Source organism: Xenia sp. Carnegie-2017, unplaced genomic scaffold (genome assembly GCF_021976095.1).
Source record: "Xenia sp. Carnegie-2017 unplaced genomic scaffold, XeniaSp_v1 HiC_scaffold_14, whole genome shotgun sequence".
NCBI classification, from domain to species: domain Eukaryota; kingdom Metazoa; phylum Cnidaria; class Anthozoa; order Malacalcyonacea; family Xeniidae; genus Xenia; species Xenia sp. Carnegie-2017.
The window spans coordinates 10,575,799-10,600,044 of NW_025813447.1; the positions used below are offsets into that span (position 1 = coordinate 10,575,799).

General features: G+C 34.6%; 2 protein-coding genes and 1 long non-coding RNA gene across 3 annotated transcripts; 1 reads left to right on the forward strand and 2 right to left on the reverse strand.

The window, feature by feature from the left end:
- Window positions 1-3,636: 3,636 nt before the first annotated feature.
- LOC124435252 (zinc finger MYM-type protein 1-like) lies at window positions 3,637-5,751 on the reverse strand. Its single transcript, XM_046985191.1, has one exon. It carries the CDS (start codon window positions 5,749-5,751, stop codon window positions 3,637-3,639), a length of 2,115 nt encoding a protein of 704 aa, XP_046841147.1.
- A 5,702-nt stretch (window positions 5,752-11,453) lies between these two features.
- Window positions 11,454-15,114, forward strand: LOC124435628. Its single transcript, XR_006945103.1, has 3 exons — window positions 11,454-11,508; window positions 11,589-12,086; window positions 15,082-15,114. It is a non-coding gene; the product is annotated as an uncharacterized LOC124435628 (long non-coding RNA).
- LOC124435563 lies at window positions 12,105-22,491 on the reverse strand. Its single transcript, XM_046985566.1, has 4 exons — window positions 22,436-22,491; window positions 22,066-22,368; window positions 12,800-13,114; window positions 12,105-12,653 (listed from the first exon to the last, which is right to left on the reverse strand). The coding sequence occupies exons 1-4, from the start codon at window positions 22,488-22,490 to the stop codon at window positions 12,427-12,429; spliced, it is 900 nt and encodes a 299-aa protein (XP_046841522.1). The 5' UTR covers window position 22,491; the 3' UTR covers window positions 12,105-12,426.
- Window positions 22,492-24,246: the final 1,755 nt, after the last annotated feature.

The following is a 24,246-nucleotide window of genomic DNA, read 5'->3' on the forward strand; positions in this document are numbered from 1 at the left end:
TATGGATCTCACTATAATTAACAATTTATCTAAGTTCAAACCACTGATCATGATCCTACACTTTCCCGTGAAGCAAAGTTACAACGACTGCTACGTAACTTAAAGAAAAACTCTATAGACGAAAAATCATTTCAAGAAATGTACCCTAGAGGTTCACAGCCAGCTCGATTATATGGTTTACCTAAACTTCATAAATTAAACGATATCAATGACATACCCTATCAGACCTATAAATTTCAATCAATTCGTATAACTACAAATTAGCCAAATACCTCAGCTCTTTACTCCAACCCCTAATACCTAATGACCATTCTACTAAAGATTCTTTTAGTTTTATCGATGATTTTTTATCTTTTAACACTAACGCTCCACATGACAAATTCTTTATTACTTTTGACGTTGAAAGCCTTTTTACCAACATACCACTGACCGAAACCATAGACATTGCTATTGATTTAATTTTTACCAACAACCCTACATTCAAAATGAGCAGAACAGAACTAAAACTATTGTTTAACATCACTACGGCCGAGACTCATTTTTTATTTAACGGTAAGTACTACGACCAAATTGACGGGGTAAGTATGGGCAAAACACTGACCGACAGAGCACGGAAACTCAACAACACAGACATCGGCTTTCAACGTGATTTAAAGAAACTAATATTCACTCTCCAACGTAATTCTTTTCCTTTTCATTTCATCAACAACACTATACAACACTATTTGGACAACAAGAAAAGCACTGACTCATCTAACTCCACAACTAACACTAACGATATACAACAACCTGACAATAAACGTTATTTCAAACTACCTTACATAGGTGATTACTCACGACACACACAACGCAAACTCACACAAATCATTAAACGCTACTGCACTGACATTGACGTTAAACTTATTTTCACATCTTTCAAAATAAAATCTTTATTTTCGTTTAAAGACCCACTTCCCGAACTTTCCAAATCTATGGTAGTTTATCAATTTTCATGTGCGGGATGTAATTCCCGTTACATTGGTGAAACTTCTCGCCAATTATCTACCAGGATAAAGGAACATACTCACACAGACAGAAACTCCACTATCTACAAACATCTTCAAGCCTCTCCTTCATGTAAAAACAAATTCTCACCTTCCTGTTTTAAAATCATCGACACTGATCAATCCACTTTCTCACTCAAAATCAAGGAAGCTCTACACATTAATAAAACTAATCCCGATTTAAATATCCAAGTTCACCACTACAACACTATATTTACTTTATAATAATACTTTTGTTATAAATTCTTAATACTTATTTTTAGAACTTACGTTATAGTTATTAATACTTAATACTCATTGTAATTAATTTACTCATATCATATTATGTATCATATTACTCAACACTAATCATTCTGCACTGAAGATGGCATTCTGATAATGTCGAAACATGTTTGCTCTCAAAAAAATCGTCGTTTTTCTCAAGTGTTTTTTAAAATTGCTGCTAATTAGAAATTATGGTAATACTTAATACTCATTGTAATTAATTTACTCATATCATATTATGTATCATATTACTTAACACTAATCATTCTGCACTGAAGATGGCATTCTGATAATGTCGAAACATGTTTGCTCTCAAAAAATCGTCGTTTTCTCAAGTGTTTTTAAAATTGCTGCTAATTAGAAATTATTTAAAAATATACATGTTTCATATGGTATACCGCTTATATCATCATTTATACTGAAGAGATGAGCATCTTTGTTAGATTATAAATATAATTTACACTTTCCCACGGTTGAAAGTCTATACTTTTGACCGGATAATGAGGATTCAACAACAACGCTAGATTGTGATGCATGAATTACGAATGTATGATTGTGGCGTGCCAAATGTCCTCATTATGAAGTACAGAAGTATGATTGTTTATATAACAAATTTTCGAAATATTAAAACCCAAACCCATGTTTTCTTTTTTGCTTTCGCTCTCTCCTTCTTCTTAGCACACGCAAAAGAAAATAACACGCTACAAGTCTTCCTCTTCGATTGACTGCCGCCATTTTGAATATATCATATAGTAAGTGTATGGTGACTAGTTCAAATTAGATACGATGCATACGATTAATGGAAACCAGTTCATCGCGATAATCGCTTCTGTCGTTTGATCACCGCAGGGGACTTTTTTCAACAGACAGAAACGACTCTAGCGACAGAAACGATCATATGGAAACCACGCATATGTGTCCGCTATGTAAATGCGCATACGAAATTAACGTTTATTTACGCAATCTTGGAATAGTTGTAGCTATTCGTCAAAAAACAAACTGCTGAGCCTTTGATAAGCACTTCTCGAAATGAATTTCAGTTTAGCATATTTGAAACGCCATGGTGCGATACTAGGCATTCTTAAAACTAGTTTTATTTGCCATGTTTACTAACAATTTTTCTTAGAAACTTTGTGATAGGTTTTGTGATGTAGCCATCTATCTTCTTTAGTATGATTTTGCTGCCATGGAACTTCACCCACTGGTTTCATGAAATACTCTTTAAATTGATCTCGTACTTCTGAGGCATCCTATAAAAATTTGAGCCTTGTCTCCCAATTGACTTTAAGCCTTGTGCATTCTCCACAGAGGCTCTCCATAAGCCCAATAAAATTTTTCCATTTCTAAAATAAGGGATAAAGATAATAATTCTCTTGCAAATGAAATCTCTTCTCAAATTTGTCTATGAAGTCAAGAATATTTCACATCAGTTTGAGTTCATCAAAATTGATTCATTAAAATTTTTGAAGTATGGTATTCTTGAAAAAAATTAAGGAATCTAATCATACCTGTCCTCACTGTCCACAAAACCATGGGGTAAATTTTGTCTAGAACATGCTTGTTGTTTTGCCTCCGACTTTATCAGGAAATTATGAAGTGCAACTACATGGTAATCCTCTCAACTTTCACAGGTTTGGCAATAATTTCCCCTTCTCAATATTCGAAATCTTGAGGCAGCAATGCCAAATGCATTTCCAACAACTCTTCTGGCCCTGGAAAGGCGATAGATGAAAATTTGCTCATGTTGTGGTAGAAATTTGCCAGGGTAGGGACGCATCAGATTTTTCATCAATGGAAATGTTTCATCACCAACAAAGACAAAGGGAAAAGTACTCATTCTATTACTTATGCAGCATGGTTCAGGAAGTTGAAGAGAATTTGACAGCAACCCAATACCTAATTTAGAATTCTGAAACACACCTCCATCACTATGACGACCATTATCGCCAATGTCAACTAATATGAATGAATAGTCTGCTGCAGCAATAGCCATGAGAATCATAGGCGTACGGGCACATATTTTTAGGGGGAGCTGGACTAAATTTGCCCGAATTATATGACGTCATATGACGTATGACGTCATAGATATTCTTATGTTGTCTCTGGCCATCTCAATTAATAAGCTAAAATCATTACAATTTGCTAAGAGGATGCTACGAAAGTAACTACATTTTATTTGATATTTGAAATTTTGTCATATATAACACTAGACGCAGAAGAAATTTAGTTAGTTAAATGTGCGACGATCTAAGACTAAAAGAAATAAGATTTACGATTACGTCGCTGTCCAAAAATGTTAATTATCTTTTCCATGTCGTTCTTTAAAGTACTATTTGCATAGGCTCTTTCCACATTGATTAGGGCAATGCTGTTTAACCGTTTTGACCAATTGTACTTCGAAGATAGGTTTTAAGCGACGAAGAGCGCTAAAAGATCTTTCTGCTGAGCAGGATGTTGCCGGGATCGCGGCCAGAATCGAAAATACTTTGTAAGCCACAGGCAGGACTTCATGAACACCATTTTCGAACATTCTCTTAACAATTTTGGCAGCGTTTTCTCTCTCAGCACAAGGGAAATCAACGTCAATATTCTCAAAGACATTTTTCTCGCTACTAAGAAGCTCACTGTCGATACCATAGAAGTGTGATACCAACTCAACATTCGCCGTGGTTGGAGACCTGTTGAACACAATATCTGCAAGTGCCAATAGGACCTCTTGATCACTACCTTCAAATCTTGATTTCATCTCCGCCACAATCTTGTCAATGCTTAGGTAGTAGCATGTGATACGATAGTAATCTTTTTCTGTTCGATTTTCCACTTCTGCATTTACTTCAGCCATTTCACCGACGAGAGCTTGGAGCCGCCGTGACGGCTGTTGGAATCTTGGTACTTTTGCATCTTTGAAATTGAATTCTGTACCTTCAATTTGCTCCTTAATTTTGTGTGCTATGATTTCAGCCCGTGACCATAACAGTTCGAAATTTTCGAGGGAACGACATCCAATTAATGTCTTAATCACGCCATCAACACTCTTCTTTGCTGTGGCGACATCCATTTGCTTTCCTTGTAGGTACCTGCTCAAACCATCGGTGTTAGATAAAATAACCTTTAATACCATCAAACCAAAAACGAACCGAAAGTCGCAAATCGAGTTAAGTAGCGAATTGCTGTCATTGTAGGTCTTCGGATCGCGATCTTTTGAGAGTGTAAGGAGAACCTCGATGATCTTAGGTAATTGGTTTACTACTGCTTTTACAGCTGCCCAACGACAAGACCATCTAGTAGCACTCTGCGATTTAATAGTCAGTGTAATATCTTCGTCCTCATCTTCGACCTTGATGTCATTGAAGATGGAGTGGCGTTTGGGACTTCCTTCCAAGAAATTATGGAGACTCTGGATCACACCTAAAGCTTTCTGAAGTGGCTCAATTGTAGTCATCGTATCTTGTAGCGCCAAGTTAAGCCGATGCCCATGGCAGTGAACATAGATGCTAAGAGGTGAGCACTCCTTCATGCGTGCAGCAAGTCCTTTGCGAGGGCCACTCATATTTGCAGCGCCATCAAAGCATTCTGCGACAATGTTTTCCAATGTCAACTCTAGCCTGCCAATGGCTGTCTTTAACAGCTCATACAATACTTCTCCTTCCGTAGATTTGGTTGAATAGAAACCAGTGAATGTCTCTTTGGTTTCGCCATTGAAAACATATCTGAGGAAAAGAGATAATTGCTCTGTTCGACTGATGTCTGCCGTTTCATCGACAACTATTCCGTAGTAGTCGCTACTTCTTGCTTCTTCTGCTATCCTCTCAAGCATGACACTTGCTACTATTTCCAGTAGTTCATTTTGAATAGCAGGGGATGTCCACTGAGCATGTGTCTGCAGCTGGCTTTGAAGTTTAGATTTCAGCCAAGGCAAATCGTTGCATCTTATGCAAAGTAACTCGAGAAAGTTTCCTCTATTTATATCAGATATCTCCCATATATCACCCCGAATCTCTTCATGACCTCTAATTGCAACATTTTGTTGTGCAGTGTACATCAAAGATTGTATGATTACTTTTAAGTATTGTCTGTTAATAGCAACCTGGTCCTGGTGTGCACTATTCAGCTGTTGTAGTACGGAGGTTTTCTTTCTTTCCATTGCTTTAAACTGGAGCCATCTTGTCATGGATCTGACGTGGTTCTCACTCTTGCCATGTTTTGCCAGCTTTGACGACTTCTTCCAATTTGTAAGCACAAATGAAGTATTCTTCCCAAATTCTTTACAGGCAAAACAAACGCATGCATCTTTATCCACTTCGTAACTAATCCATGGATATTTCTTGTACCATTCAGGCTGAAATCGTCGCACAAATGTTTCACTGCCGAATTTTCGTGCAGGATATTCACCTAATATAGGCTGTTTTGGGGCGTGCAAGGTGGAAATCTCTTCTTCATTCATACTGTTAAGGAAACCTTTCTAGTCTGTTCATTTAGAACAGATGCTGTTGAATCTAAATCTTGTATTGCTGTTGTGTCTAGAGTGTTAGACGTCGTCGTTGATTCTGGTGTTGCAACGCGTTGTATATTTTGATTTAAGTTAAATTCTTCGATGAACAGTGCGTCACTGGAAGTAAGATTTTCATTATCCGTGACCGTATTCAATTCTTTATTTTCTCTGAACTGCGTCAGTGGATTTAATTCATCAACATCAATAAACGTTCTCATTGGTTCCGTTTGGTCTTCGCTTATGGGCTCCTTCAAATTAATCTCAGGTAGATTTTCCTCAAAAGACCCAGTGGCTGCTAAATCTTTACTAGCACTCGATTCTGTTTCCTGTAAGGTTAGGTTATCATCCTTGGTTGTCATGTTACTTTTTACAAAGAAACCACTGATCTTTGACTGCGATAAATCCGATGAATCCATCACTCGATGACACTTAACTTTTCATTATTGTGAACTCGTCGAAAGTGGACCTCCTTATAATCACTGTCAATTTCCTTGCTGCATTCCTCGCACCAAACGCGATGTCGATACGGTCGTTTACGAGACGCCATATGTACGCTTTATTAGAGCTTGGCTACTAAATGTTTTCCCCTTGTGGATAATAGTTTCCTTGAACAACAATCATAGAGTGAATGGCACTAATCTAATCAATGGAATGGACAGTGCCTCTCCATACGAAGCCTAATTTTCATGCAAAATTAAAAATCACTTTTGGGGATCGCAGCGATTGTTAATCTATATATTAATGTATAACGGATAGCGTGTGGGAGACGATTTTTCGCAATTTCAAGACATTTCAAGACTTTTACTGACCTCAGCCCTTTTTTATAAATGGAGAACGTTATGTGGATAAATTTAATACCAAAAGCTTTGCTCTGATTGAAAATATCGGCGTTCGTGTTCGTTTAAAAGTTGTAAACACCGAATATATTCGTCGCAATATCGCTAGTAAATAGACCGATTTCTCGTGACGTAATTTGTTTATATTATAATGGGGCGGATGTAAAATTCTCCTATTATGTCTCAAGAAAAATTTTGCACCCAATCACTTTACGCGATTTTTATTTTACCTCCTGAAATTTAAGTAATTTAAACAATTTAAAACCATCCATTAAAAGACCGTTCACGCTCAAGAACCGAAGCAGTTTATGATCTAGAAATGATGTAGATTAATATTGAAAATTTAAAAACTGTAGTAAGTATCTTGCCAGAATATCATGTAAATGCTTGCCCGAATACACAAATTCTCGAGAAATTGGGGCTGCAGCCCCCCCAGCCCACCCCCCCCGTACGCCTATGATGAGAATAATGCTATGCCAGTGTTTATAATTATAGTACAAACTCCCTGATCCTGCTGGTGCTTGTATTTTTATGTGCTTGCTATCAATGGTCCCACAACAATTAGGGAAGTTCCAGATTCTTTTGAATTCATCAGCTATTTTTAACCACTCATACGGTGAACTGGGAGCTTTCAAAAATCCTTTTGACAAAAGAGCATTCCAAATTGCCAAACAGGTATTCGAAATAATTTTGTACAGTTGTCACTCCTATTCTATAACTGAAAGACAAACTTCGTGGACTGTCTCCTGATGCTAAATAGCAAAGTGTCAACGCTAATCGTTCTTCTGAACTAATGACATCACGACTTTTATCGCTCTTTTTAAGGGATCCCACAAGGCTATGTAAATAATCGAATTGATCAGGTGACATCCTAAAATTGTGGAAATAACCTTCGTGGTCTCCATCTCGTAATTCCTTCGCTAAAGTGAAAAATTCGCTATGTTGAGATCTCTTTTGGAATATCGGCCTGATCCAAAAACGTTTGCGGTATTGCGGTATTTTTCACGCTGTATTCTTTGACTTCGCAAATAGAGTAAAAGAATTATTTGCTTTCTAGTCAAAGGACTCATTCTTCACTCCTTAAGCGACCGCCATTTTTTTTCCTTAGCTCGCTAAAAAACAGTTATCAAACAACGAGTACTCGAAACAGACACGAACAATGGCGAGTTCTCGCAGCGAGCTGCGAGTTGATTCGTGCGATAGGTGGAAATGAGGCTTAACACGACAGCGTCGCATTTAATGCGACGCGTTGAAGATATTCGGTTTATACGTCGCATTTCCGTCGAATAAAATTCAACGCATTAAATTCGACAGATTAAATTCGACGGAAATTCGACGTATAAAACAGGCCTTACACGAACAATAGAAATATCACAGATAACTATTTCGATCACATTTAATGTTCAACGTCAATGTCTATGGTCAACGATCTATTTTACAATGGTTAAACTACTTCTATTTATACAAGATATTTCGTATGGATATATTTGTTTCTTACTAAGTATGGTTAATTTACAATCAACGGAAAGCTATTAGGAACTATAAAAAATATTGTGATTATTGCACATAAGTATCTCTTAAAATAATCATTTAGTTAGTTACACTTGACTTAATTATTTACTAATTACAGGAAGAATATGAGAGCATATTTTAACACTTTGCACTATCCTTGGATGATCGTGACTAAAACACCACACGAGTACATACGAGTACATACCAGTGAACTCGACATTTGAATAACTGGAATGATAACCGAAGCCAAAAATTGAAGCCAAAAAAATATTTGTCGTCATCATTCGTCATTACCCGTCAGGCTCTAGTCTCTCGCATGTTCATTTTAATTTTTTTAAATCATTTGTGCCTTGGTAATGATAGAGTTCGGATCTTGATCAGAGCGTAAAAATAACGAAATTTTTGGAATGAAAAGGTTCACGGAAAGTGAATCAAAGTGATAAATCGAAAAGCAAGGTGAGGTGAACTTAGTCGATCTGCTCTTACGCTGCGGTTTTCCTTTAAAACAAATCAAAGTCTTTAAGGATATTCAATTATTGATATCGAGATGACAACCATTTAGTATTTCAAGCACTATTAAAATCGATGAAAATACAACCGCTCTGTAAAAGTAAAATGGGAGTTATAAACTCAATATTTTTATGAAACTGGATATTCAAGTTTTTTTCTTCGGAAAAACAGATCTTTAAATCCACTGAATTGACAAAAAAAAGACAAACACTGTCTGACACCGTTCGAAAATTTACCTTCCGATGTAACAAAAATGTTTGCTTGAATATTTTCTCGTCATATTTTCTTATTGTATTGTCTTTTTAGCATACAGTGTAATTTTCAGTTGGCTTTTCCTAGTTTTAAGTTGTAAGTTACAACGAACTCACTGTAGTAAAGTTTCAGCTGTAAAAAATAACCTTTTGCGAAGAGTTGGCCTCGTGTGTTGTTTGTCGTCATGTTGTTTATATGTTTATGCTTTTGCAATTTGTATTCAAATTTATATTGGCCGTGTATGTTTGGCACTCAGGGGAATGATACTGACGTACAAACCGCGTGAACATTCGACTTTGAAGGACTGGAACTGACGTACAAACCGCGCAAGAGACTAGGACTTTGGCTTCAACTTTTTATCTATAAAATGTATTGTCGTTATCATTCCAGATATATATATATATGGAGTTCACTGGTACATACGAGTAACATACGAGTACATAGTAACATACGAGTACATACGACATACGACTATTTTCTCGTCAACAAATGAGAGACAACTTCAATACATTGATATTTGCGTTTATTTTCCTTGTATTTGTGTGGACTTTGGAGCAACCTTTCGATGGATTTAAATGCTGAAAAGGTATTTTACTTTCATACTACATTCATTTGTATGTTTTAGTTGAATTTGTTATAGATATTTTGTCGATTCGATTTGCCAGTATTTGAGCGCTTTTTGACACACTTTCACCTAGGAAATACATATTTATGAAAGCGATTAAATAAACAACGTATAAATAAAGCTTTCAAAACGTGCTATATGAAATAAATGTACATTATATATATTTGAATTAAATGAGAGTTGCACTGTGTTACGTATATATATTATATTATGCGTACAATTTCAGCTTACTTTTCATGTTTTTAAAGTTCTAGCTGATATAATTCAGTCTTTTAACTGCAAAATCAGTATCTTAAAGACCAAAATGAATGTATAATCGCTTTCATAAATATGTATTTCCTTGGTGAAAGTGTGTCAAAAAGCGCTCAAATACTGGCAAATCGCATCGACAAAATATCTATAACAAATTCAACTAAAACATACAAATGAATGTAGTATGAAAGTAAAATACCTTTTCAGCATTTAAATCCATCGAAAGGTTGCTCCAAATTCCACACAAATACAAGGAAAAATAAACGCAAATATCAATGTATTGAAGAAATTGTGTTGTTTCTCATTTGTTGACCAGAAAATAGTCGTATGTCACTCGTATGTTACTCGTATGTACTTGTATGTTACTCGTATGTACTCGTATGTCACTCCTATGTACTCGTATGTTACTCGTATGTACTCGTATGTACTCGTATGTACTCGTGTGGTGTTTTAGTCACGATAATCCTTGGATACCTAGTTTAATACGTGAAAGCAGGACCCTCTACAGAACAGTAAATTGGGAGGGAGGGGTGGATACTCATGTATTCAGTTGTTCCCGATTGTAACGTTCAAGTGACGGCTATTTGCATTAAAACAAGCATTAATTTTTTTTAATTCACTTTGGCTAGAAAGTGCTTTTCACTATTTTTTTTTTCATTCCTAAAATATAATCTCCTGCAATATTAAAACTTCAGCTTATTATCAAATTATAAAGCAACGAAAGTTTTAGTGATTGCTATAACACATGCAAATAATGAATAATACGCGACATAATTAATAATTCTTAACTTGCTTGTGGTTATCATTTGTTGTGATTGGCAAATTAAGATACATTCTAAGTCATTTGTCACTGATCAATTCAGTCAAAATACTGTCTAGCTCTTCAGGAAAATCTCTGAATTGAGACAGTTAAACGACTTTTTCACCTTCAATGCGAGACAGGTCAAGTGAGTTTGACGTTTTATACAACGTTTTAAAAATGCAACAAAGTTAAATTTGTTTGATGATTCGGCGTCATTCTTGTGTGTCATTTATTGATTCGTTGAGGGCAGAAACGGTCCATTCCTTTGCTTTATTTTTGAATTGCAAAGAATTTAAAAATCGTCCGCCATATTAACATTTTGCACGTGTTATTCTTTGGTAATCAGCCTAAAATTAGCAATGATTTAGCTATTGATCTATTTATTTAATGACCAACCACACATATAAAATTTAAATCAACTTCAATGAAACTCAATATAACTATCTTTTAAACATATAATTAAATAATTTATGAAGGAAAATATGATATTTATATTTCAAAAGAGAAAGGAGAAGATAGTTATGATTCTTATGAAATAATTTTCTGTTGCGCAAAAGCTAACATTTTTTAAGAAGGGCCAGTATTTTCCCATTGGTCCCAGGGACCTACTCTGGCTTCGTGACGCACGCCACTGATACGCTGGACATAAGACGGAATATCGGCTACGTTAATTGCGGTGCAAGTAACAAACGTTTTATCTACAAAAATAACGATTTTCTTGCCACTATATTTGCAAATAAAAAGTTGCTTGTTCCCTAAAACACTTGAATTGATTTGGTCATTATTGCGTTTGGTTCAGTTATTATCCAAGATTTTATCAATTTACTCTTTATACTTAAAGTAGTCTATTCATGCTTGATTTAGTCCACAATCAAAGAAAAGAAAACGCAGTTATATAAACACATTCTCGTGCATGAAAGGTAACCAAAGTTTCAACTGGTTCTTTTGACTTTACTAAATTTACTTCTCTAATCTAATTGGACGTTCTTTGTTATAATAGTCAGCCTAATCCATAAACTTATCACTGAAAAGGAAAGCTCTTGAAATGATGATCTGCCATCTGACTTGATCATTCCTTTGGTCTTAATATTCTGGTTTACGAGGAAAAAAGGCTTTTAAAAACCTTCTTCAGTGGATGCCCACAAGATGAGCAAGATGAGCAAAAAGTTGCTAGAATATGCAACAACAAAACTTGCCCATTTCACTGCTCTCAGAACACGTCAACTTTCATCGCATTCACTAATAATCATGAATTCCAGTTTAATATCAATAAAGAAAATTTAATGTAATTAAAATATCTAGTATAAATGTTTTGGCAGAAATTAGTGCAAATATTATACAGCTTTTAGAATATTATGCAATTATTAGAATATTACGATCACAGTTTCTGCTGAAAACAATTCATACACTTTAATAGCGTTGCGTGGATTGTCATGAGTTGTACGTCATTCATCTTGTCGCACAACACAATGTTCAGCCATTTCTTGTTTTCAACACCGTCGGAAGCTCTAAGTAAGAGTGGGGGTCTGAAAATTCAAATATCTTAGAGTCTCGAAATATCCTTCCACTGAAAGTAACCGCACCATTAAATTAGCCACCTTTTTAAAATTGAAATAGCCCGGGCAGCTTATTATTTCGAGACTCTACGGTATGTGACTTTCTCCTAGAAGATTTGGGGAAAAGCTGGGGCTTGTTAAATTTCACAACAATTTTGAAAATTACTGAAAGGGGGTTGCAGCCTGCCCAAACCCCACAGCTTCCGATGGGCCTGGTTTCAGATGCTTTATTCATTCATGTCTTCCTTTTTAGCAGAAATGTGACACAAAAACTACTGATACTTAAACCATTTCTATCATAGTCTGCTGTCTTCTTACGCAGTCTTTACACTCTTCATTCTTTCCACAACTCTTTATCGAATACATTATTCCTTTCTTACGATGACACAGATTACAGTCCAGAATGAGTATTGAGATGAGGACAGTCGAGAGAATGAAGGCAACTAACATCAATTTAGGTGATGTGATGTAAACAAATAACCCTTTATTTAGCACCTGGGGTCGACTTTCTGTAGAGAAATTTTATGGAAATGAGATCATGAAGCAAATCGTAAAACATGATTATTTTGCAATTTTTCTCAAAAGTTGTGCACATCTAATTACACACAGTACGCTTTTTGGTTAAATTTTTCAATCATAATTGAAAATTTTTTACCTGGATCACTGCGTGTGCTATTAGAAGGTGGACTTTTATAGACTTCTGTATTCCAAAAATTGCACGATAAGTGATTCCTGACAACTTCATTTTGGGTTGAACCATCGAGGAATTCTCTTTTGACATTCTTTATTTTCTCTGTTGCGTTGCAACCAGGCAAGCATTGAGTGAATGGGATAAAGAGATCATTTAAAAGAACCTTTGCATATTCACTGTAAAGTTTAAAACGAGGTTGTGGATGCTTGCAATAGTCATTACATGTTCTCACGTTTGGTGGATTGTATTTTACTTTTGTTGTAAATTCTGTTTCGTTAACTGTAAACACAAAAGGAAAAGCGTTTCAAATTTAGATCTCAGTTTAAATTTCAATTAAATACAGAAGTCCTTACTTTCGTTTGAAGATAGATTTTTGTGTAGATTAAACTTTAAGGCTATTAAGTTCTGTTCCAGGTAACAAGAAGTGTGATTATATACAATATATTTGTAGAATTTTGTGTCGTTTTTTAAATCAGGAACGACAATCTCGACTTCTGTCAATGTCATAGGTTGGGGCCAACATAATAAACATTCAGGAATTTTATCTATATCGATGACACATCGTTGAACTTGAACATAATATGGCTCCCTGTCCTTCGGAATGTCGGTAAAGTTTTCATCATAAATTGAGACAACTTCTTGCTTGAGGACTGGAACTATAGAAAATGAATATTAACGTTAACTTTTTTTCATCATGATTCAAATCATTATTTGTTTTTGTACCTGGTTTATTGTTAGTAGTCTCGTTCTCTGTTTTACTATGCACATTCTTGCTCATGAACACCACACATATTATACATGTATATTTGAATCTGATAAAGACACCTAAAGAAGACAAAGATTGTTTTTCAGAAAATTCATCGTTTAATGCTCATTATTACACACGTGAACTGCTCATTTTATGAAGCATTTATTTTATCGTGAAAAAATACAAAGGATGTTGGGTTATGGTGTATTGTGTTTCAGTAAATCACTCAATTATATTATTAATAATATGAATTCGTTAATCGTAGAATTATGTCATCAAACAAATTTGTCATCACAAATGAAAGTATCTTTAACTTTCTTATAAGATAATGATTAAGTAAGTTTTTGAAGACTAAATTGATGCATTTTCTCCATCATTAATAAACATGCATTGCTCACCCATTTGTTCTGTTTTTACAAGCTGATTTCTCAAAGATATCTTGTACAATGTCTCTCTTATAATTCACAACTTAGCTTCGCTTTTATAAATAATGAGTTCTGAAAAGTCTTTTTATACTCTCTAATTTCAATAGCATGGTTTTATAAACCTCAAAAATTTAAGATTTTAACCACAATTGAGATGGAAAATAGTCTTCAAAGACATCCTATATTTTGATAAGTAGTATGAATATATTTGAACGGAATGTCATTCATATGTAATCATTATGTAGGTACTCTCATTTAATTGTTTATTTACTATAAAATCAATGGTTGCATTTCCAAATATGGAATATTCGATATGAACTTGTCAACTTGAGTTGACAAGTTGTGTACTTGAGTACTGAAGTTGTGAACTAAAGTTGCAAAGTACTGGCAAACGCGAAAGGTCTTTAAACCCTGTAGCCATTTGGCAATAAATCCGTTCAGTAAGCAAGGAAAAGCTTTAGCAATAGAAGTAAGAAATTAAATACTTGAAAGGTGGTTAAATAACCAGCGTTTGACAAACATTTTGAAACAACTAAGTCTACCGTATAAGACTATATCAAATATAATAGATCTATGGGTAGACACTGGTTCTATTGCACCTCGCCAGGGCGAACGTGATGTTCGAACCACGCGTACAGATGACGTTATTGCATACGCTGAATATCTAAAAATTAATAAACCATCTATTTACGCAAAAGAGATTCAGCAACACCTAGAAAATAACAAAGTTTGCCTTCCAGCAAACATACCTAGCAGGTCATCCATTAGTAGAATTTCGAAAAAAGATCTTGGTTACTCTAACAAGATAATAAGTCAAATTCCTCGAGAAACAGAACGGCCGGACGTTATGGAGAAGTTAGAAGCTTACGTAGCAAATATTTCATTGATTGATTGCAACCGTATGCATTTCTTTGATGAGTCGCCTGTAGTTGTTACGAGTGGCAACAGACGTCGAGGGCACAGTATGCAGGGTACTACTGCATTTAAAACCCAACGATACTCTTCTAGTGCCACATTTACTGTAAATCGCATTATAACACTCATAGAGCGCCAAATTTACGATACTCTTCTAGCGCCACATTTACTGTATATCGCATTATAACACTCTTAGAGCGCCACATTTACGATACTCTTCTAGCGCCACATTTACTGTATATCGCATTATAACACTCATAGAGCGCCAAATTTACGATACTCTTCTAGCGCCACATTTACTGTATATCGCATTATAACACTCATAGAGCGCCACATTTACGATACTCTTCTAGTGCCACATTTACTGTATATCGCATTATAACACTTATAGAGGGCCTTCAAACGGATTAGAATTGCAAAAGCTTTTCCTTGCTTACTGAACAGATTCATTGCCAAATGTCCACAGGGTTTATAGACCTTTCGCGTTTGCTAGTACTTCGCAACTTTAGTTCACAACTTCAGTACAATAAGTAGGTACTCTCATTTAATTGCTTATTTACTATACAATCAATGTTTATTCATCCCTGAACCATTGAAGATGGCTCATCAAAACTCTGTAATCAACCAGTTTTATATTGAAGTATTTTATGTCGCTATTAAATTATAAACTGGCACTTAAAATCTTAAGATTTCTTACTCTTTAACCATTTTTTGCTTCACTTATTTAAGTTACTGTAAAATTCAAATCATAAAGAAGAATCTGAAAGCGTGGGCCCATAGCATAATTATTCTCTCATATCATGCACAATGTTCATTCTGGCCTATCCTTCTCCCAACTTGCTTAAAAAGTAAATATTTACATTGTTAATCATATCTCTCAATTAAACGATCCTACGTCGGCACATTATATTTTGACGTAGACATTACTGAATTATCAATTTATCATGTTTTGTGAGTAATATGAAATGGGAAGAATTTACAGGTAGAATGAATTGTCGAAATGCCAAGTTACATGGCTATTTAATTGAGATGTAATTGTTGATTTGCTGTTGGCAAATTCCGCGGTAAATTTTTCTTTTCGTTTGTTTTTATATAGCTGGGCAACAAAGATGTGTCAAATTCTTTAAGCCCGGCGCACACGAGAGCTATGTGCTTAGCAAAATGTCATTCGTGTCAAGTGGCGCGAGCAAGTTGCTCTCGTGTGCGCGTAGTGTTTCCGACGACTTTTGCCTTTCCAGGCAGAACTGGCAAATATCAAACATGTTTGATATTTTTTGCCACGCGTGGCGAAATGCTTTGTCGATTTGTCCGTGTGCGGCGTCTTGAAGCAAATTGCTTTTGTGTTATCATCACAGCGCATGCTCAATAAATCTCATATGAACTTCTTGCTTCTTTTCGTAAAACATGGACGAAGCGGTGGACTATGAGGTTATTAAATGCGCCTTGCGCTTCTCGTCTCATAATCCACCGCTTCGTCCATGTTTTACGACGAGAAGCTGGTAAACGCCTGCGTCTACGGCGAATTAGCAATCATATAAGAATTATGTGGTAATTGTAACAAACGGTAAATATACTTTACTTAAAATGTGTAAAATTACTTTGAGACATCGAAGATGATTAATCAAAACTCAACATTTAAAACTGTTTAATAGTTGTGAATATCTTAAATTAATAACAGTCTTGATCAGTTGAGCTATTTTTTAAATGCTTGCAGCCAACAAACCGGTTATCGTTACTACAATACGCACAAATACCTTTGCGCATGCGCAGTTCCTATCACGGAAAATATTTGAGATATGGCGATTTTCAATAGCTCATTCGAAAGGGCTCGTCGAGAGTTTTTTTGATTTGCTGCTGGCAAATTCCACGTTAAATTTTTCTTTTTGATTGTTTTTATATAGCTGGGCAACAAAGATGTGTCAAATTCTTTACGTGGCTATATTTTTAAAATAGGAAGAGCAAACACGCATTGTAGCGCTTGTTCTAGATTTTGATAACTTTTGTTTGTCATGGGTTATGGTGTGCTACGTTTAACTATTTGCGTGTTACAAAATTTTAAAGCTACATTTATATCATTTTTTTTTATTACTACAGCTAAATACGATTGGGTATGTATTTTTTTTTTGACAATATTGCATTCTTTGTTCATAAGATGAACTCCATGACTTGTTCGAGAACATAAAATTATTTGATAGCTATATAGAATTGCAAATTAGTTAGTTACTATAACAAAAAACAACTCGTCTGCTTTTGGAAATAAGTAATAAGTAATTCAGGCAGCTCATTGCTCTCAAAATATTGCAAAGTCAGTTTGACGCAATTCAATTCCAATGATGACGTAAGGAAATCATATTTCAGAAACCATAACTGTGTATATAGCCTGTATGGGAAGAGTTTCTGCTGGGTTTGTCATATTAGGTAGAAATATTATTGTTCATTTAAACGACAATTTTAAAAAATATACATGTTTCATATGGTATACCGCTTATATCATCATTTATACTGAAGAGATGAGCATCCTTGTTAGATTACAAATATAATTTACACTTTCCCACGGTTGTGGGAAAACACGTTGTTGGTGTTTAGCAACAACGGAGGTGTCTAGCAACAACGCTCATTTTATGTTTAATGATTTTTTTGAGATTTATTATCAATTTTTCAGCGATTATTAGAAGAGAATTTAACATCAACTTCAACTCACATTAACTAAGACATTTATTTAATTGTTTCATTCTAAACTAACAATTTATTTATATATAACAGTTTATATATATATAACCGTACATCCTGTGTCCCAATTTGATGAGTTATAACATTGTATCCCCCCGTTTTACCCTCATTAGCTCCAATTCTTAGAGGAAATACCTAAATGCGCTTGCGCCATTTTTTGTGCAAACTGCATAATGAATTGTGTGTATAACTATAACGCTTTTCGTTGATGCTGGCATTGTTGACAATTATTTTGAAGATTTTGTAAGCTCGAGTTTATAAGAATGTGAAGAATATCGGTATTTGCTGTATTGCCGTATTTGCAACTGTTTATGTATTAGCGCAGTTTATTTAGGAACCTGCTCTGAACTTCTGGTCTATCTACACACATACACTATGTGTTGGTCAGTTAGTGAATTTGTCTTAAACATACGACTTGTATGTGATACGACAGTAAAATTGAAAGTTGCGCACACATCTTCCTCGGTTAGGAGAATTTCACAAGAAATAAAGAGCACTATTACTGTTTTTTAAAGGAAAGCATTAGTTGTAGATTGCTTTGAGCAATATAAGAAAGTCATGTAGTACGACTGTATGACTTTGTCGACTTTCATGTAATCCCAATGAAAATGCAAATACGAAATGAATATTCCTTCACGCAAACTTACCGAAAACTGGACTTGTTTATCAACTGATGCAAATTGTACTAAGTAAATATTTATCGAATATCGTTGTATTTTACTACTCGTTGCCTTGTTATTTAATTAGGTGGAATTTTGCGCTAAAAGTATCGCAAACAAAGCATTTTGCTCTTCTGAACACATGAACTTCTTATATGTGCCAGAAGAATAAAAAAAATACAACACAAGCGAAACAAAGAAAGGAAATCAAGAGTGATTTTGTAATTTATTAGTTGTATACTGCATGGTAATAATAAAAGGTTGTGATGCATGAATGACGAATGTATGATAGTGGCGTGCCAAATGTCCTCATTATGTGTCCGGTATGTAAATGCGCATACGAAATTAACGTTTATTTACGCAATCTTGGAGCAAGTTGTAGCTATTCGTCAAAAAACAAACTGCTTAGCCTTTGATAAGCACTTCTCGAAATGAATGTCTGTTTAGCATTTTTTGAAAAGCCATGGTGCGATACTACGCATTCTTAAAACTAATTTTATTTCCCATGTTTACTAACATTTTTTGTTAGAAACTTTGTGTGAGGTTTTGTGATGTAGCCATCAACCTTCTTTAGTATATATTGACTTACACGAACAATAGAGAGATCACAGATAACTATTTCGATCACATTTAATGTTTAACGTCAATGTCTATGGTCAACGATCTATCTTATAATGGTGAAACTACTTCTATTTATACAAGATATTAAGTATGGATATATTTGTTTCTTTACTAAGTATGGTTAATTTACAATCAACGGAAAGCTATTAGGAACTATAAAAAATATCTTGATTATTGCACATAAGTATCTCTTAAAATAATCATTTAGTTAGTTACATTTGACTTAATTATTTACTAATTACAGGAAGAATATGAGAGCATATCTCAACACTTTGCACTATCCTTGGATCCCTAGTTTAATACGTGAAAGCAGGACCGTCTACAGAACAGTAAATTGGAGAGGGGAGGGGGAGGATACTCATGTATTCAGTTGTTCCCGATTGTAAAATTTTAGTGACGGCAATTCGCATTAAAACAGGCATTAATTTTTTTTAATTCACTTTGGCTAGAAAGTGCTTTTCACTAATTTTTTTTCATTCCTAAAATATAATCACCTGCAATATAAAAACTTCCGCTTACTATCAATTTAAAAAGCAACGAAAGGTTTATTGATTACTATAACACATGCAAATAATGAATAATACGCGACATAATTAATAATTCTTAACTTGCTTGTGGCTATCATTTGTTGTGATTGGCAAATTATAGATACATTCCTAAGTCATTTATCACTAATCAATTCAGTCAAAATACTGTCTAGCTCTTCAGAATTGAGACAGTTAAACGACTTTTGTGACCTTCAATGCTCTTTTACCAGACTGGAATTACTGCACTTTCAAAAGTGGCTAAGTCATATATTTAAATAGGCGGGTGTATGAAAATTTTTCATGATGACTCTTCAAATTGTGTATAGGCTTGCTGTTCCACTTAGCGAGACAGGTCAAGTGAGTTTGACGTTTTATACAACGTTTTGAAAATGCAACAAAGTTAAATTTGTTGGATGATTCGGCGACATTCTTGTGTGTCATTTATTAATTCGTTGATGGCGAAAACGATCTATTCCTTTGCTTTATTTTGGAATTGCAAAGAATTTAAAAATCGTCCGCCATATTAACATTTTGCACGTGTTATTCTTTGGTAATCAGCATAAAATTGGCAATGATTAGCTACTGATCTATTTATTTAATGACGTTCTTTATTATAATAATCAGCCTAATCCATAAACTTATCACTGAAAAGGAAAGCTCTTGAAATGATGATCTGCCAACTGACTTGATCATTCCTTTGGTCTTAATATTCTGGTTTACGAGGAAAAAAGGCTTTTAAAAACCTCCTTCAGTGGATGCCCACAAGATGAGCAAGATGAGCAAAAAGTTGCTAGAATATGCAACAACAAAACTTGCCCATATTACTGCTCTCAAAACACGTCAACTTTCATCACATTCACTAATAATCATGAATTCCAGTTTAATATCACTAAAGAAAATTTAATTTAATTAAAAATATCTAGTATGAATGTTGACTTGGCAGAAATTAGTGCAAATGTTATACAGCTTTTAGAATATTATCCAATTATTAGAATATTATCAAATTATTAGAATATTACGCTCATTGCTCTCAAAATATTGCAAAGTCAGCTTTGATCATTTCTTTTGCTCTTATTATTCTGGTTTACGAGGAAAAAAGGCTTTTAAAATCCTTCTTCAGTGGATGCTCTCAAAATGAGCAAAAAGTTGCTAAAATATGCAACAACAAAACTTGCCCATTTTACTGCTCTCAAAACACGTCAACTTTCATCACATTCACTATAGTCATGAATTCCAGTTTAATATCACTAAAGAAAATTTAATTTAATTAAAAATATCTAGTATAAATGTTGACTTGGCAGAAATTAGTGCAAATGTTATACAGCTTTTAGAATATTATCCAATTATTAGAATATTATCCAATTATTAGAATATTACGCTCACAGTTTCTGCTAAAAAAAAATCCATACAGTTTAATAGCGTTGCGTGGAGTGTCATGATTTGTTCGTCATTCATCTTGTCGCACAACACAATGTTCAGCCATTTCTTGTTTTCACCGCCGTCGGAAGCTCTAACTAAGAATGGGGGGGGTGGATCTGAAAATTCAAATATCTTAGAGTCTCGAAATATCATTCCACTGAAAGTAACCGCATCATTAAATTAGCCACCTTTTTAAAATTAAAATAGCCCGGGCAGCTTATTATTTCGAGACTCTACGGTATGTGACTTTCTCCTAGAAGATTCGGGAAAAGCTGGGCTTGTTAAATTTTCACAACAATTTTGAAAATTACTGAAAGAGGTTGCAGCCTGCCCAATCCCCACAGCTTCCGATGGGCCTGGTTTCAGATGCTTTATTCATTCATGTCTTCCTTTTAGCAGAAATGTGACACAAAACTACTGATACTTAAACCATTTCTATCATAGTCTGCTGTCTTCTTACGCAGTCTTCACACTCTTCATTCTTTCCACAACTTTTATAGAATACATTATTCCTTTCTTACGATGACACAGATTACAGTCCAGAATGAGTATTGAGATGAGGACAGTCAAAGAATGAAGGCAACTAGCATCATTTTAGGTGATGTGATGTAAACAAATGATCCTTTATTTAGCACGAGGGGTCGACTTTCTGTAGAGAAATTTTATGGAAATAAGTTCATGAAGCAAATCGTAAAACATGATTATTTTGCAATTTTTCTCAAAAGTTGTGCACATCTAATTACACACACATAACGCTTTTTGGTTAAATTTTTCAATCATAATTGAAAATTTTTTACCTGTATCACTGCGTCTGCTACGATAAGGTGTACTCTCCTGGACTTTTTTGTTCCAGAGATTGCAAGATTTATGTTCTTCAATGACTTTCAACGGGGTTGAACCCTCTAGGATTCGTGTTGTGATGTTCTTTGTGTTTTTTGTTGCTTTGCAACCAGGCAAGCATTGAGTGAATGGGATAAAGAGATAATTTAAAACAACCTTTGTATATTCACTGTGCAAATGAAAACGAGGTTGTGGATGCTTGCAATAGTCATTACATGCTCTCACGTTTGGTGGATTGTATTTTACTTTTGTTGTAAATTCTGTGTCGTAAACTGTAAACACAAAGGGAAAGGTGTTTCAAATTTAGATCTCAGTTTAAATTTTAATTAAATACAGAAGTCCTTACTTTCGTTTGAAGATAGATTCTTGTGTAGATTAAACTTCAGGGCTATTAAGTTCTTTTCCAGGTAACAAGAAGTGTGATTATATACAACATATTTGTAAAACTTTGTGTAGTTTTTTAAATCAGGAACGACAATCTCGACTTCTGTCAATGTCATAGGTTGGGGCCAACATAATGAACATATAGGAATTTTATCTTTATCGATGACACATCGTTGAACTTTAACATAATATGGCTCCCTGTCCTTGGGAATGTCAGTGAAGTTTTCATTATAAATTGAGACAACTTCTTCCTTGAGGACTGACACTATAGAAAATGAATATTAACGTTAATTTATTTTCATCATGATTCAAATCATTATTTGTTTTTGTACCTGGTTTATTGTTAGTAGTCTCGTTCTCTGTTTTACAATGCACATTCTTGCTCATGAACACCACACATATTATACATGTATATTTGAATCTGATAAAGACACCTAAAGAAGACAAAGATTATTTTTCAGAAAATTCATCGTCTAATGCTCATTGTGGCACACGTGAACTGCTCATTTTATGGAGCATTTATTTTATCGTGAAGAAATACAAGGGATGTTGGGTTATGGTGTATTGTGTTTCAGTAAATCACTCAATTATATTATTAAAAAAATAAATTCATTAATCGTATGATTATGTCATCAAACAAATTTGTCATCACAAATGAAACTATCTTTAACTTTTTTATAAGATAATGATTAAGTAAATTTTTGAAGACTAAATTGATGCATTTTCTCCATCATTAATAAACATGCATTGCTCACCCATTTCTTTTGTTTTTACAAGCTGATTTCTCAAAGATATCTTGTACAATGTCATGTGTATTGTCTCTCTTAAAATTCACAACTTAGCTTCGCTTTTATAAATAATGAGTTCTGAAAAGTCTTTTTATACTCTCTAATTTCAATAGCATGGTTTTATAAACCTCAAAAATTTAAGATTTTAACCACAATTGAGATGGAAAATAGTCTTCAAAATCATCCTATATTTTGATAAGTACTATGAATATATTTGAACGGAATGTCATTCATATGTAATCATTATGTAGGTACACTCATTTAATTGTTTATTTACTATACAATCAATGGTTACATTTTCAAATATGGAATATTCGATATGAACTTGTCAACTTGAGTTGACAAGTTGTGTACTTGAGTACTGAAGTTGTGTACTTGAGTACTGAAGTTGTGAACTAAAGTTGCAAAGTACTGGCAAACGCGAAAGGTCTTTAAACCCTGTAGCCATTAGGCAATAAATCCGTTCAGTAAGCAAGGAAAAGCTTTAGCGATAGAAGTAAGAAATGAAATACTTGAAAGGTGGTTAAATAACCAGCGTTTGACAAACGTTTTGAAACAACTAAGTCTACCGTATAAGACTATATCAAATATAATAGATCTATGGGTAGACACTGGTTCTATTGCATCTCGCCAGGGCGAACGTGATGTTCGAACCACGCGTACAGATGACGTTATCGCATACGCTGAATGTCTAAAAATTAATAAACCATCTATTTACGCAAAAGAGATTCAGAAACACCTAGAAAATAACAAAGTTTTCCTTCCAGCAAACATACCTAGCAGTTCATCCATTAGTAGAATTTCGAAAAAAGATCTTGGTTACTCTAACAAGATAATAAGTCAAATTCCTCGAGAAACAGAACGGCCGGACGTTATGGAGAAGTTAGAAGCTTACGTAGCAAATATTTCATTGACTAATTGCAGCCGTATGCATTTCTTTGATGAGTCGCCTGTAGTTGTTACGAGTGGTAACAGACGTCGAGGGCACAGTATGCAGGGTACTACTGCATTTAAAATCCAACGATACTCTTCTAGTGTCACATTGACTGTAAATCGCATTATAACCCTCTTAGAGGGCCACATTTACGATACTCTTCTAGTGCCACATTTACTGTATATCACATTATAACACTTATAGAGGGCCTTCAAACGCATTAGAATTGCTAAAGCTTTTCCTTGCTTACTGAACAGATTCATTGCCAAATGTCCACAGGGTTTAAAGACCTTTCGCGTTTGCTAGTACTTCGCAACTTTAGTTCACAACTTCAGTACAATAAGTAGGTACTCTCATTTAATTGCTTATTTACTATACAATCAATGTTTATTCATCCCTGAACCATTGAAGATGGCTCGTC

Coding starts and splice junctions, on each gene's coding strand:
- LOC124435252 (XM_046985191.1), bottom strand. CDS start 5,751: ATGAATGAAGAAGAGATTTCCACCTTGCACGCCCCAAAACAGCCTATA.
- LOC124435563 (XM_046985566.1), bottom strand. CDS start 22,490: ATGAGCAAGAATGTGCATTGTAAAACAGAGAACGAGACTACTAACAAT. Junction 22,369..22,435: donor GACTACTAACAATAAACCAG/GTACAAAAACAA, acceptor CATTTTCTATAG/TGTCAGTCCTCAAGGAAGAA. Junction 12,654..12,799: donor TAGCACACGCAGTGATCCAG/GTAAAAAATTTT, acceptor ATTTCTCTACAG/AAAGTCGACCCCAGGTGCTA.